Below are 13,824 nucleotides of genomic sequence, written 5' to 3'. Positions count from 1 at the left end.
TGTAAAGGCTTTGAATCGTTTAAACATGAACAACACAGTACTTATTAATCATTAACAAGTGTTATAAACGTCTTTGGCAACTTTAGAAAAAAGTATTGCTAAATGGTTAACAAAGCATTTTATTCTCTGTTAACAGTCAAATAAGTTTAATTAAAGTTCAATTAAAGGTGGAATATGTAAGAATTGACCACCCAACTGAATTCATACTCCACTAGTTCATACTCCGCTAACTGCTGCTAACTGTGGCTGCCATTAGCTGCCTGACACTCTGTCGGTTGTTTTAGTTAATTTTTGGATGTTTTCAACTAAAATTCTGATATATTTCACCTTAAAGTATAAATGTACCATTTATTAATGATGGTTATTAAAAAGTGTTTTTTGTATTTGAATGTTTTTTGATGGCAGTAACAGAGAACGTCGAGTTGGATCGCAGAATGAGTTAAAACCTTTTGTAATGTGAAGTGAAAAACAGGCACAAGACTGACAAAAACAAGCAAATGATAAGAAGGTTTAGGACTTTTCATGTCTTTGAGTTACTTCTTTACCTCTCGTTCTTGTAAGATTGTTTAATCTTCAGCACCTCACTTTGTATTACAGCAGAATGGACCAAATATCTTATGGAAAATGTTTTACAAAGCATCATTTCTTTTTTTTCTTTTTTTTTTTGTAAACAGAAAATATAGAACCTGTTTCTTGAAGTCGACATTCAAAGTCAAAAATGGGAATCAATCTACAGCGTCTGTCTCTGTGCCCATCAGTGTTCACAGTGCGAATACTCCTTTGGTGTGTTTGTCAAAGCTAGCTGATCAACAATCAAACGCTTCCCGGTCTTTTGATTGTCAATAGTGAATGTCAGGCGCGAACAGATACACAGATTTGTTGATTATATAGTAGAGTTTGACAGCAATTATTCCAAACTGTTAGAAATCATTATCTCTCAGCTTCACAATGTCACACACTTGCATGCACAGGCACAAACGCACACACTGGTGTCTCCATCAGTATCAGCGATGACACTACGGAATAACACCTCCAAATATTCTGTCAGAGAAACGGCACCTTGTTGTACAACTACACTGATTTATATGGCGGGATCACAGGTTCAGTGTGAATATAAGGGCTTTTTTTTTTTATTTAAATCAATGATATTTTACTTGGGTACAAGACAAATGCAACAAATGAACTTCAAGATAAAAATAAATGATGACATTGTTTGTACATGTTTGCGTCTTTCTACAGTTGTGTTGTTCTTTTTGACGAGCAGAGTATGTCCAAGATTTTTTTCTTCTTTTTAATGAGAAAATTTTTGTGCTTTTTCTTTCACCAAAAGATTCTTTCTGTTAAATATTTGACTGCACATTCACAGTCACTTACTGGCCACAAGTTGCATAGCTTTCACAGTAACTGTATCGTTTTTACAGTAAATTATTGTCAAATGACAGTTTATATACTGTGACCTCAGAGTAGTAATAGTAATGCCATTATTTACAGCAACTTGTGTGGTATACTCCTGTAGAATTACTGACTTTAATAGATAACTGTAATTTAGTAGCATGCTCCTGAGGAAATACAGAATTTAACTGTTATTAATCATATTACTGTATTTTAACAGTAAATCCCTGTTAAGACACATTTAAATGCAGTAACTTTAATTTACAGTAATCTTACAGTAATGTATGTAAGAATACTGTAATTTAGCAGTATGCTCCTGTAAAATAACTGTATTGAACTGTAAATTTACAGATAATAGCTGCCAGAACACTGTAATTTAGCAGCGTACTCCTGTAGAACCACTGTTTGAACTGTGCAGGAATTTTCAGGAAAATTACATTCGATAAACATCTGTAAAATACTGTAAATTTGACCTTCTCATTGTCTTAAATGCTGCAAAACAGGTTAGACTGAATAAAAACACAGAAACTTGATTTATTCATGTTGCAGTACAATTTCAAAAATTCAGAACAGTGCAGCTGCTGCATTAATGTTTGTCAACAGCTCATAAGTAAAAGACAGATCTGAAGCTCCAGTCTTGACCCGATGCCCAGGTGTTAATTCAAACACGTCTCCCCGAAGAGAAGAATCTCAAGACTGTGTCAGGTTTAAGCCCGAGTGCAGCAGCAGCAGCACTGATCTAATTCTCTTGCTACTGAAAAAAAGCCGCGTCCTATCCTTTCCTACTGCGCCGGGTAGCTCGGGTAACCTTTAAGGAATGCAGAAGATGATGCCAGAATTATTTTGGGCTGAGATTCAGATGTTAAAATAGCAAAAAAGGTTGCAGGGTAGATTACCAAAGGAGAACGCAGACAGTTGTGCTGTCGACCTACATGTAGCTCTCGTACAGAGAGACCTTGAAAAGCAACGTTTTTCCCAGCCAAGGCAAGTGTCTACTAACAATGTGTTCTTTGGAGTTTATTGTAGATAGAAGTCCACGTTTGGAAGTTATCTATTAGTATGTGCAGTGTTTATAAACTACAGTGTATGGATTTATTGTATTGTATACCTTTATTTGCAGGGTGAACATGTTTATAAAGCACTTTTATGGAGGAGTGCGTGCTGTGATGATAGCTGCCTGATACTTTTCTCCCTTTTATTAATTTGCTCACAAATGCAGACGAACCACATCCGAAAGGCTAAAGAGGGAGGTGTAATTCATAAAAAACCACCGAGAAGAGGCCCGGAGGAGGTAACAAAAAGCCATTTTTATTTGCCCTCCATGTTAACTGTGGGCACTTTCCCATACATAGCATCTTTAATTACACAGAAGTAGAGCAGGAAGGACAGGTTAGCCTAAGGGGGGGGCTATGAAAGCAGCGCTGCAGCTCAACATGTGCACCAGGGAAATCAGTTCTCTGCCCTGACAGTGGGAGGGAGGGAAGGGTTGTACTTATAGATCAATGAGGAGAAAGAAGAGCCTCCAGGTAGTCGAGGCACATGTTGTACTTGTGCAAAGACACACTTTACTCTGCCTTTAAGACACACACACACACACACTTGTATGCACGGAGCGTACGCCGGTTTGAGATGCATCTTTTTTTCTCTTGCACACACACACACACACACACTCATGCCCTGAGTGACACGCATGCAACCAATACCGAGATGGATAAAGCCATCATGATGTTTGAGTGCACCTCCATATGCCACGGCAGCTTAACAAAAGGTCACGGAAACAGATTTGGTCTCAATGACTCATCCCCGCGGACACGACAATAAGTCTCCGAACCCCCGAGTGCCACATTATGTCTCCGTGCACCGGCAGAATGCAAATAAGAAGCCGGGCCGCCATCGGTTTCTTTACTATAACAATGCATACACATCGTTTGTACTGTACGTCCTCAGCCCCAAGCAGAATCACACAGCTGCCTAAATGGATGCTAATGTATACAGTAGGCATAGCATAAGTCTCTCTACAGCCCAGTGTGTAAATTGTAAATGCGCAGGTTAGACTCGCCTGCAGGAAATGAAAAGCTGATGTTTACAGGCCTTGAATACCAATTTTCCATATCCCCGGAGAAAAATAAAAACCCAGCAAGTGCTATTGAGCAGGAGATAAAATAATGAGAGCATCATAAGGTCATTTAACAATTATGTCTTCTTGTGGTCCTCTGCTGCAGAGGAGTGCATTTATTGGCATATTTATGGTCTATATTTAAAGGCTACAGGCCCGTATACATGATGTTGTAATTAACGTTTGTCACTGTTACATCTGTCTTTCAGTGTTATCTCACTTCAAGAGAGCCTCTTAGGAGCAGGTCAGTAATTAAGATATATGTCAGATAGTCACAAATGCTCAACATGTCCATCCCAACATAGGCTATCTATCTTAAAATCTAGGCTATCTATATGAAAAATATAAATAAAAAGTACCACTATTCTATGACAGGCATTGCTGTCCAAAATAATCTTTTGCAAATGTAATCACAATCCTCACTAAACTAAATCAATTCACATTTTTATGACGACCAGTTCTAGTGTTAGCCCACAGTGTACAGTCTTTTCCTGTAATTTTTAAATGTACTAAAAAGTCGAAAACTAGAATGTAACATGAGTTTAACATAGACTACATTTTTGTGGATTGTGACAGTGATGTAAAGCGTTGTAAAAATACACTTACCACAATTTTATTGCTAAGTTCCTGGCAAAATGTTTGCTAGCTAGCGAGCATGCATTCCGAATGTTAACTAGCAAACAGCCCTAAAATTTTGAGCATAATCAACCCGTTAGCTTTGTGTAAATTTAGGGTTCACTAATGTGCCTAGCAGTTTTTGATGGGACACTTATAGATGAGTCCTAAAACTCAGAGATAATTTAGCATCTTTGCACTTTTTGTCTCTTGAAGTCATTAAGGGTTTTTTCGGTTGGTTTTTGGTTAAATGCCTGAAATTTAAGGTCTGTGGTTAAAACATGACTGAGTTATTTTCATGTCATGCTCTATAACATAAAATATTTTAGTTTATACCCCATGTTTGAATTAAGAAGCCTTTCAAACATCTTAAAAAAGGCGGTTGCTAAAAAGCGGCTAATACTACAAGTTGTTTAGGAAATTAAACGCTGAACACAGAGACTCGTTTACACAGGCAGACTATTTTAACTGTATCATTAAGACTTTTATATTGATCAATTTATAGTAAAGCGGTTATAGTATAGTTTAAGACCCACTGACCTGATGTTGACTCCACGTCTGCAGCCTTACTTCTTAGCACTCCAAATTTTTGTTGATTCAATAAAATCTCCCCCGTAAACTCTGCCAGGAAATCATACGTGGTATTTTAATGTGACAGGTTGTAAAAAGCAGAGGTGGAGCATCCAGACATGCCCAGAGGCTTCAGCTGCTTGGCGAGCCCTGAGGGGGCAGACGGCAGGTATGAGACCCCCCCGGCTTCTGAGCTCCAGAGGCTGATGTGGACAAAGAAAGGCACCAGCAGCCATCTGGATGAAGTTCAGCCCCGGATCTATATTGGAGACATGTGAGACCAAAAAATCTTTTGTTAATAAAGATTGAAATTGTCGCAAATGAAGGAGTTATAAAACTGTTAAGAAATATCCAACAATCAATTAAAGTTTAACAATGTTACTATCAATAATTTTATTATTGAAAGTAATAATTTTATTATTGATAGTCCACTATCCTGTCCAGCATCAATTAGCAAAGTTAGCAACTAATTAGCAGCTAAAGAGCTAATGAATGAATGCTCTGCCGGATATAACCAGATATTTGCCTCAGGAGATGGTGGAGACAAAACACAGAGCGAGCCTGTGAGACAGTGAATATTGTGGTACGACTCCAACTGTGTGCTAACAAGTTTGCAATATCAAATTAAGGTTAAACGTGAGTGTTTACATGTATCTTTCTTCAGTAGTCAGCACCTTTTGGGTTTCCAGGTTTTGAACTCAAGTGTAGTTGAAGTAACTTTCATTAAAGAAGCACTCAAGTTTTCAATTTTTCTTCTTTTGTTGGTCGAAATGTGCTAAATATTAGCATCGCACCGTGCAAACACTGTGTAACACGCTAGCACAACATTAGCTGATAGTTCCTTACTTCACACAGATGAGCCACGGTCTTAGCATTAGCGCGTAAACATGCAAACAAGCTAACATGCAAAAAATACAAAAAAAATGTTTTGAGTTGGTGCCTGAAAATAGAAGATAAGAGTTGATGTTGATTACCCAGGCTTGGTTGTGTTTCTCTGGGATAACAAAATACAGTAGGTGTGAAATGAATATCACAAAAAAAAAAAAAAAAATAGCAACTGGTCATCCCAGGAAACAACAGCTGTCATTGTTTTGGGCTAATTCTACAAAGAAAAGTTTCAGGTTTTATCACTTGAACGTGGTTCCACAACCTGGCAACACAAAGGTCTTCAAATCTATGCATTATACGGTTTATTGATAATCTATGAAACAATATTTAATGTTTTATTAATCCTAAATTACAGGCTTCTCAATAATTTATTAACATACGTTATTTTACATACTACTTACTCTCATGACCCTTCTCTCAGTGGACGGTGGATTCTGCCTTTTTATCCCTTCAGGTATGCAGCTAAAGACAAGAGGACCCTCCAGGCTCACCACATCACCCATGTGCTTAACGCTGCTGATGGGAAGTTCAACGTGAACACGGGGCCCAGCTTCTACCGAGACACCAAAATCACTTATTATGGAGTGGAAGCATTTGACATGCCGTCCTTTAACTTGAGTCCCTTCTTTTACCCAGCGGCCAATTTTATCAAGAACGCTCTGAGCTCGCCCACAGGTGAGGAGCTCTCGTGATCGAGGTATTTCTCTTCACTTTTAACACGGGGAAGACGTTTTTTCTTTTTTTGTGTGTCTGCGAGGCAAAGAAACAGAAACGTTTGTCAGTCAATTCCCATTAGAGCAGCCCCCCCCCCCAGTTGTATCACTCATTAAAATGCAAATCAAACACTAAACATAATATCAAGCTAATATCTTTCCCCCACGGTAATCTTCTCATAAGCCCAGACCTTGGCCAGGAAAATTGGTTTTAAATGGATTGCCCTGGTAATTTGTAAGCAACACTTTTATTGGACATGGAAATTACACAATTATGTTTGTGGCCTGTGCCTGCCTGGCCTGTTATGCAAAGTGAAGCCGGTATCTGACATGACAGTAATAAGATGAGGCCTCCTCATTCACATGCTGGCTGATCGGGGGCTCCAGTGTGTGGCGGGGCCTACAGTAATCCCCGGCAGAAATACACAGACGCCAAGACAGTTCAATTACGCGCTCCTATGCCCCCTAATCCTCGGGGGCCGATAAGGAAGCGGGGATTACCGTGTGTAGAAACATTTGTTGCAACATTGTTGGAAACTTTTTTAGTCAGGAGTTAGAAGTGCCGCTCTCTGTGATGTGCACGCTTTTTAATCCACAGAGGAGTAACAAATTAGACATCAGAATAAAGTTCACCGCAATAATCCTGTCATTGCATGGTTGTAAATACGGAAATGGAGCTGGCAGAGAGGAAGGTTGAGTTTTTTTGACTGGGCCACACGAGGTGACGTTGTGGTTTTTGTTTCTCGCCAATCGGCAGGTAAGGTGTTCGTCCACTGTGCGATGGGTCTCAGCCGCTCGTCCACCTTGGTCCTGGCCTACCTGATGATCCACGAGAACATGTCTCTGGCGGACGCCATCAAAGGTGTCAGCGCCAACAGGAACATCTCACCAAACAATGGTTTCCTGGAGCAGCTTAGAGAGCTCGACAAGCAGCTGCACGGCCAGGTGTCATCGAGGAGCTTGAGATAAAATCTGCTCCTTCATAAATTCAGAATATATTGTTGCTTCCTGTTAGAATCTGAGTGTGAAGTGGATGACACTGTCGAAACATGTTGCACTTGTCTTTTCCTTGTAAAATAAATTCCATTTTTAAAGAAATTAAAGCTACTTTTTATTGAAACTTGCACTGGACTGGAGCCCCGTCTAACTTGATTTCAAAAAGCTGAATAGATCCATCTGTAGTAAACCCACTGGTCTGTAAGCCGTGCACTTATGTAAAAATCATTTTAATGGCAACAACTCTGCATGTCAGCACAGGTATTTCCCCTGATTATTAGGTCAAAACCTGTTAAAACCGCCATGCTGTATCCTAATCTATGTTGAAGGGACGCACAGTAATAAGCCCCAAATCCTTACAGGGCAGAACGCCTCCTTTTTATCTCGCCTCTTACTTAACATGCATTTGACCGTGTATATTACCGTGACGAATGGGCAAACTCTGGTGCTGGTGAAGATCATGTAATATGAGAGAAAGCAACAACTAAAAGAACCCTGAGGTGAGATTGTGTTGCCTTAAACTACTGTAGTTGGCTGATCTCATCAGTTTAAAGGGTGAAACTAATTCTCTGTGCGTCTCTCTAGGAATGGAAAATGTCTCGAAGTGGCTTCAGATTGAGCCACAGTGTCCACACATCCATAATAATGAAGAGATGTGTGACAAGATTTGACACGTTGACACGTGACGAGTGTTTTTCATAGTTTTTGGCAGCTAGAGTCATCGCTGGTTTAGTCTCTAGGAAGAATACCACCAGCAAGATGCTTTAAAAATCTCTATATTAGGTACAAAGTTGCTGTCGACTCGATGCGGCGACCCTGATAATAATCCCTCTCCGTGTTTTGAATCATTTACACCAGTACAACTGTAAACACTGCTGTGGCTGTGTAGCTGAAGTTGTCACCACACGAGCAGCCTGGCTTCTGTCACAGTCATCCGAGGGAATAAATAGTCCACGCAGACTTTGGCATCTTCAGCTGTCTCATTCCAGGGGGGCTCAGCCTTTGAACAACACTGATACTCTGCTCAGATGGAAAAACAGAGCGAGCTGTACCAATAAGGTTAGAGTTTACTGGAGTTCCTTTCCAAAAGCCTACAGGGAGGAAAAACTAGCCGGAAAAAAGCAGCGATAACTTCTCAGATTTTTCCATCCAGGCGCGTCGAGTGTTGCGTGGGGGGGTGGGGGAAGTGATCTCACTGTTATCAGCGTGTTGGGTTCAAATCTAATTTGTGATAATCATCCACCAACGAGTGAAGTGAAAGATGCAGATATGAGCCCAGAGGAGGAGCCAGAGTATCAAACACCGCCCACCTGCGATCTGCTCGGCCTTCTGCTGAAGAACAGACGCCCCACCGGAGCTGTCAACGAGGTTTGGCCCAACCTCTACGTCGGAGATGCGTAAGTGACATTCTCACTTCAGGGCCCCTTCCTGCAATATGCTGATTCTGGTTGAGATAACTGTCGCTGCAAACAGCTCCTGTGTTTTTGGCCAGCTGATTTGGATGAATATAAAAAATCTGTACATTTGAGTCACCAGGGATGCGTCTGCACACATACGCTGACGGGGCGAGAAAACACCACCGAGGGCCTCACTCCCGGTGTCGTCTCCCGTGTCGTCCACAGGGCCACGGCTCGGGATAAGAGCCTGTTAGCGGGTCTGGGAGTAACACATGTGGTGAATGCCGCAGATGGCCCCCAGCACATTGACACCGGGCCACGCTTCTACGAAGACACCGACATACTGTATCATGGAGTCGAAGCAGCAGACTGTAAACAGTTTGACTTGTGCCCGTTCTTCACCGAGACGGCCGATTTCATTCATGGCGCTCTGAGGCAGGAAGGTATGAGCCCACGGGAAAAACAACAGAAACACATGCGGCGAGAGGTGTAATAAAACTGTATACTATGGCACGATATATCAGGGTATAGAAATGTGACAAGGTTTGACTGTAATGTTGATTAAGCTGACATTTAAAGCCATTCTGCCTCTTGTCCGTGCAGGTAAGGTGCTCGTCCACTGTGCCCGAGGAGTCAGCCGCTCAGCGACTCTGACACTGGCCTTCCTCATGATCAAAGAAGGACTTACCCTCGTCGAGGCCGTGGAGGCCGTTCGCAGGCGCAGAAACATCCTTCCAAACGTTGGATTTCTAAATCAGCGCAAAGTTTCATGTTGTGTTGAGCCTTCTTAGTGTTCTAAGAATAGCGATTTTGATGCTAGCATGTTTTGCCCCATGCACTCCCGTTCAAAATTGACGTGCCCAAAACCGAAACTACGGTAAATCTTAAAAGTGCCTCTTTCGTCGTAATTATGCTTTCACACGAAGGTTTGACTCATATTCAATCCCAAATAAAGCCTTGAAACTTGTTGTACTAGAGCTGAGACTGTGACTTGTCTGACATTATTTGAGACTTGACTTGCATCTCAAATCACCCCATGCATTGCCTCAAACTAGTCTCGAATCACTTTAAACTCGGCCTTGACGCGCCTCAAATGACTTGTGACATGACTTGGACTTGTCTCATATCACTTGAGACTTGGGTGAGTCTTGAGTGACTTGACACCTGTTGTGATGGCGCTGAGACTTGACTTGGACTTGGTCTCAAATTTCTTAAAACACAACATGACTCAAGACTCAAAACTTGCAATGGAGCTGGGACTCGGACTTGTCCTCACTTTCATGAGACTTGGCATTAAACTTGAACTTGTGACTGTGGGACTTGACTTCAACTTATTTCTAATTACGACTTGCTTGGACTTGCTCTAGACGACATGAGACTTGCTCTGACAGACCTCAGATGTGACCCTGGACTAGTCCCGAACGACTCGAATCGGAGGACGCGCAATACCGAGAACAGACTTTTACACGGACGTGATTTCAACGCAGTGTCTTGTCTGCGATGCCGGAAAGAAATCCACCAAAGAAAAAAAATCCAGAAAAACAGTCAGCAAAACTGTAATTTGTAGCAAGGAGGCTGAAACATACGGAAGCACTGATGTGGCTCCTTAAGCTTACGTGTGATTCGCAGCACAATCAATATCACAGAGGCCATTAAAACAAATGTAGCGCAACTGCCAAAAAGCCCCCGCTGCACTTGAACAACACGAGAGACGGCGTATTCCTATAAATAAACAATGCTCCGCTTATATATTCACATTGCTCAAAAACACTGTCTTAACTGCTGCGATCCGCCGTCTTACAGTTCGAAACTGTGATGTCTAAAGAGGCTTGATACTAGGATGATAAAAATATGCCGGCGTGGTTCTGAGTGTGTATACAGATTCAGGTCAGACTTTGAAAAGAGATGAAACGCTGAAGCCATCTTAATAAGAGATGCTCTCCAGAGCACACTGGGAGAAAGAGAGTGAGAGAGAGAGAGATAGATGGAGAGAGAGAGAGAGAGATGCTGTCAAAATAAAAGGAATTGGATATCACAGGTTTAATGATTTCACTGTCAGAATGAATGATGGCTGAGTATGAAGATATGAGGGAAAAATAAAGGAGTCTGATGGTGTGAAAACTCTGTCTGACATGTTAGCAGCTTCATCCAGCCATTCTGCAATACAGTCATCATCACACTCTCACTTTGGGGGCTTGCATTTAGATCGCTGAATGGACCGTGCATATCATATAACGGTGGTGGTGGTGGTGGGGGGGAATCAAAGACATGTGCCATCCTGTGAAAAACCTCATCTGTCTAACAGTCTGACACATTTCACTTCTCTTTTGGCCCCCACGAGAGGCTCCAGAAAAACGCAGAACATCCTTAACGGGTGTTGCGAGGCGAGCGCTTACACGGTTTTTCTCCGGCAGCGTCTGAAGATATGCAGAGAGGCTGAGAGAGACTGACACAATTTCAAGGAGTCGCTCATACGGCTGAGCAAAAAAAAAAAAAAAAAAAAGCTCAGAGTGTCCTGTTCACTCCAGTGAATATGGGTATCCTTTGGCAAGTGCAAAGTTTGGATAAGCACGGCTTCCTGCCAGCAGTGGAGATTAAAGTTGTGTGTTTAGAAGTGGATGGCAGGGACTGGCTGGGTGGAAGTTTTCCCCACAGGCAAGGGAATGTGGCAGCTAAGGTCAGGGGCCCGCCACATCACAGCCCTAAAAATATCCTCCGCATTTGATGCCCGTCACAGAGCGGTTATACAATCTGTGCCCTGCCCCTGACTTGAGCCTGCCAGAATTAAACCTTGCCGTGTTCTGCCTTTAAGGACTGCTGCCTTACAACAAGCTGCCAGAACGATGAAAACAAAACTTTCAGGAGCGGGAAGACGACGGACTTCGATCTGTCGGTGAGCGGTGCTGGAGACGCATGCGAAAGACAAAAACAAACAGAGCTGAGCTTTTTTTTTTTCATGATTGGAGAGGAAAGAAAGTGGAGGCAGGGGAAAAAAATAAAATAAGAAAAATTTCCCCCTTAAAGCTAATAAATCATGTGTGAAGGGAAGCCACGGTGAGAAAATGGCTGCTCACAAGTCAAAGACTTGCACCAAGATAAATGTTACAAAGGCGGCAGAGGGATCCAGTCCGGTGGATGAATACGTCACACCTGGGGGCTATGAGCTGGAGAAAATCCTAAACCGCGGGAGTGTGGCTTATACTCATGTCAACGAGGTCTGGCCTAATGTCTACATCGGGGACGAGTAAGTTAAAAAAAAAAAAAAAAAGTATTGAGTTACCAAACTGGATCAAATAATGGAGGATTAAAATACATTCACACTGGTTTTTCTTGCAGGGAGACCGCAAAGGACAAGTGTAATCTGAAGAGGTTGGGGATTACGCACGTCTTGAACGCGGCAGAGGGCACGTGGAACAACGTGGACACCGGGGCTGGTTACTATGGCGACATGGACATCGTCTACCACGGGGTGGTGGCGGAAGACGTCGCGACCTTTGACCTCAGCCAGTATTTCTTCTCCGCTGCCGAGTTCATCAGAGAAACGCTGAGAAATCCTCAGAGTAAGACAACTTAAAGGGTCATTTCAGCCATTTCACATAAGCATTGGTATCTTGCCTTGATGGTTTGGGTCTTAAAGGTGCAATGGTGACCGAAATACCAGAAGAACTGGTACTTTAAGATCTGGGAAATCCAAAATTCAACCATCTTTCTCTAGAATTGCCTGTTACACCTTTGACGACTGGGCTTTGAGACTGTTGTGTGGAAACATCCACCATCACCCGAGTATTTGAGGTGAAAAAAGCCCAAAATCATCAAACATGTTTTGTCTTGGCAACACTTTGAGAACCACAATTTGATCTGCCTTCGCCGTATTGTGTGATATACACCCTTGGACTTCACCCACCATCCTTTTATCTTGGCATGAAAGCAGTTCTCATTTGTGCAGCACAAATAAACGAAAAAACTACTTTGAAAAACTCAGTGTGTGTTTTTCATGAACAGTGTCCTGGTTTCAAGTTTCCTTTAAAGGGTAACGTCACCCAAAAATGTAATCCAATCATTATCTACTGACCCTCATGCTGATATAAAGTTTTGGATGAACTTTTCCTTTTCCAACCACAAATCAAATTTGATGGCAGAAAGCTTTCATGGTTAAGCTTTTTCCCTTAATTTGTGTTTCATGTACCTCCAGATAAACTGCTGGTGCACTGTGTGATGGGAAGGAGTCGGTCCGCCACGCTTTTCCTCGCGTACCTCATGATCTGTGAGAACATGACGGTGGTCGACGCCATCGAGCATGTGAAGAAACGCAGGCGGATCATCCCCAACTGGGGCTTTCTGAAACAGCTCAGAGAGCTGGACATGCACCTCCTGGAGAGCAGACGGGAGCTTACAGAGCAGAGCTGATTGTAGGACACGCGGGGCAAGCTGAGCTTCAGGCCAAGCCTCAGGTCACTGAAGTTGAATGTCAAGTCATTTGAGAAGAAAAGTCTGAAGTCATCGGGGTGAAATAAAAGCCTCTGGTCATTCAAGACAAGCGCAAGACACGTTAAATGTCATTCAGGACAAGTTGAAGTCAAGTACATCAGAGACAATATTGAGTCAAGTCTGAGTCAAACCTGAAGAAACTATACATATATGTATACATATGTATATATATATATATATATATATATTTATATATATATATATATATATATATATATATATATATATATATATATATATATATATATATATATCTATACACACACACATATATTTTCAAGTTTCAGGTCAATTTAGTCTAGTGGTAAGTCAAGTCAAAAGAAATCGAGACAAGCCCAGGTCGAGTCTCAACTAATTTAACACAAGCTAAAGTTAAGGCTCAAGTTGTTCTAGGTGTGTAAGTAAGTCAAGATGCAAGAATTACAGGTCTGTGAATACTGGCCATGGAAATGACACTTTTGAAAATTTTCCCTTTAAAGTTGTATAAACAATTTTTTTTTTGCTTTTTTTTTTTTTTTTAAATTGCTGTTAACGCAGAGGCCTTAAAATTAAATATAAAATGTGTATGACCATGCAAGGCCTGTTTGTTGCTGTACCATTTGTTTATTTTTTTTTATTGTTCTTCTTTTTAACTTTTCTTGGGTTTAAC

The 13,824-nt window shown here is 41.6% G+C and overlaps 3 protein-coding genes across 3 annotated transcripts; all 3 read left to right on the top strand.

Annotated features, from left to right (window-relative positions):
- Positions 1 to 2,127: 2,127 nt before the first annotated feature.
- On the top strand, positions 2,128 to 7,392 carry LOC115571596 (dual specificity phosphatase DUPD1-like). Its single transcript, XM_030401066.1, has 6 exons — positions 2,128 to 2,376; positions 2,612 to 2,683; positions 3,718 to 3,752; positions 4,782 to 4,967; positions 6,036 to 6,256; positions 7,052 to 7,392. Exons 4-6 carry the CDS (start codon positions 4,813 to 4,815, stop codon positions 7,261 to 7,263), a joined length of 588 nt encoding a protein of 195 aa, XP_030256926.1. The 5' UTR covers positions 2,128 to 2,376; positions 2,612 to 2,683; positions 3,718 to 3,752; positions 4,782 to 4,812; the 3' UTR covers positions 7,264 to 7,392.
- Positions 7,393 to 8,290: 898 nt separating this feature from the next.
- Positions 8,291 to 11,058, top strand: LOC115571528 (dual specificity phosphatase DUPD1-like). The gene is made up of 4 exons (XM_030400973.1): positions 8,291 to 8,687; positions 8,913 to 9,130; positions 9,291 to 9,451; positions 10,993 to 11,058. Exons 1-4 carry the CDS (start codon positions 8,560 to 8,562, stop codon positions 11,056 to 11,058), a joined length of 573 nt encoding a protein of 190 aa, XP_030256833.1. The 5' UTR covers positions 8,291 to 8,559.
- Positions 11,059 to 11,207: 149 nt separating this feature from the next.
- Positions 11,208 to 13,212, top strand: dusp29 (dual specificity phosphatase 29). The gene is made up of 3 exons (XM_030399784.1): positions 11,208 to 11,931; positions 12,024 to 12,247; positions 12,880 to 13,212. Exons 1-3 carry the CDS (start codon positions 11,750 to 11,752, stop codon positions 13,092 to 13,094), a joined length of 621 nt encoding a protein of 206 aa, XP_030255644.1. The 5' UTR covers positions 11,208 to 11,749; the 3' UTR covers positions 13,095 to 13,212.
- Positions 13,213 to 13,824: the final 612 nt, after the last annotated feature.

This window comes from Sparus aurata, chromosome 20 (genome assembly GCF_900880675.1).
Source record: "Sparus aurata chromosome 20, fSpaAur1.1, whole genome shotgun sequence".
NCBI classification, from domain to species: domain Eukaryota; kingdom Metazoa; phylum Chordata; class Actinopteri; order Spariformes; family Sparidae; genus Sparus; species Sparus aurata.
This window is presented reverse-complemented; position numbering and strand designations above follow the sequence as displayed.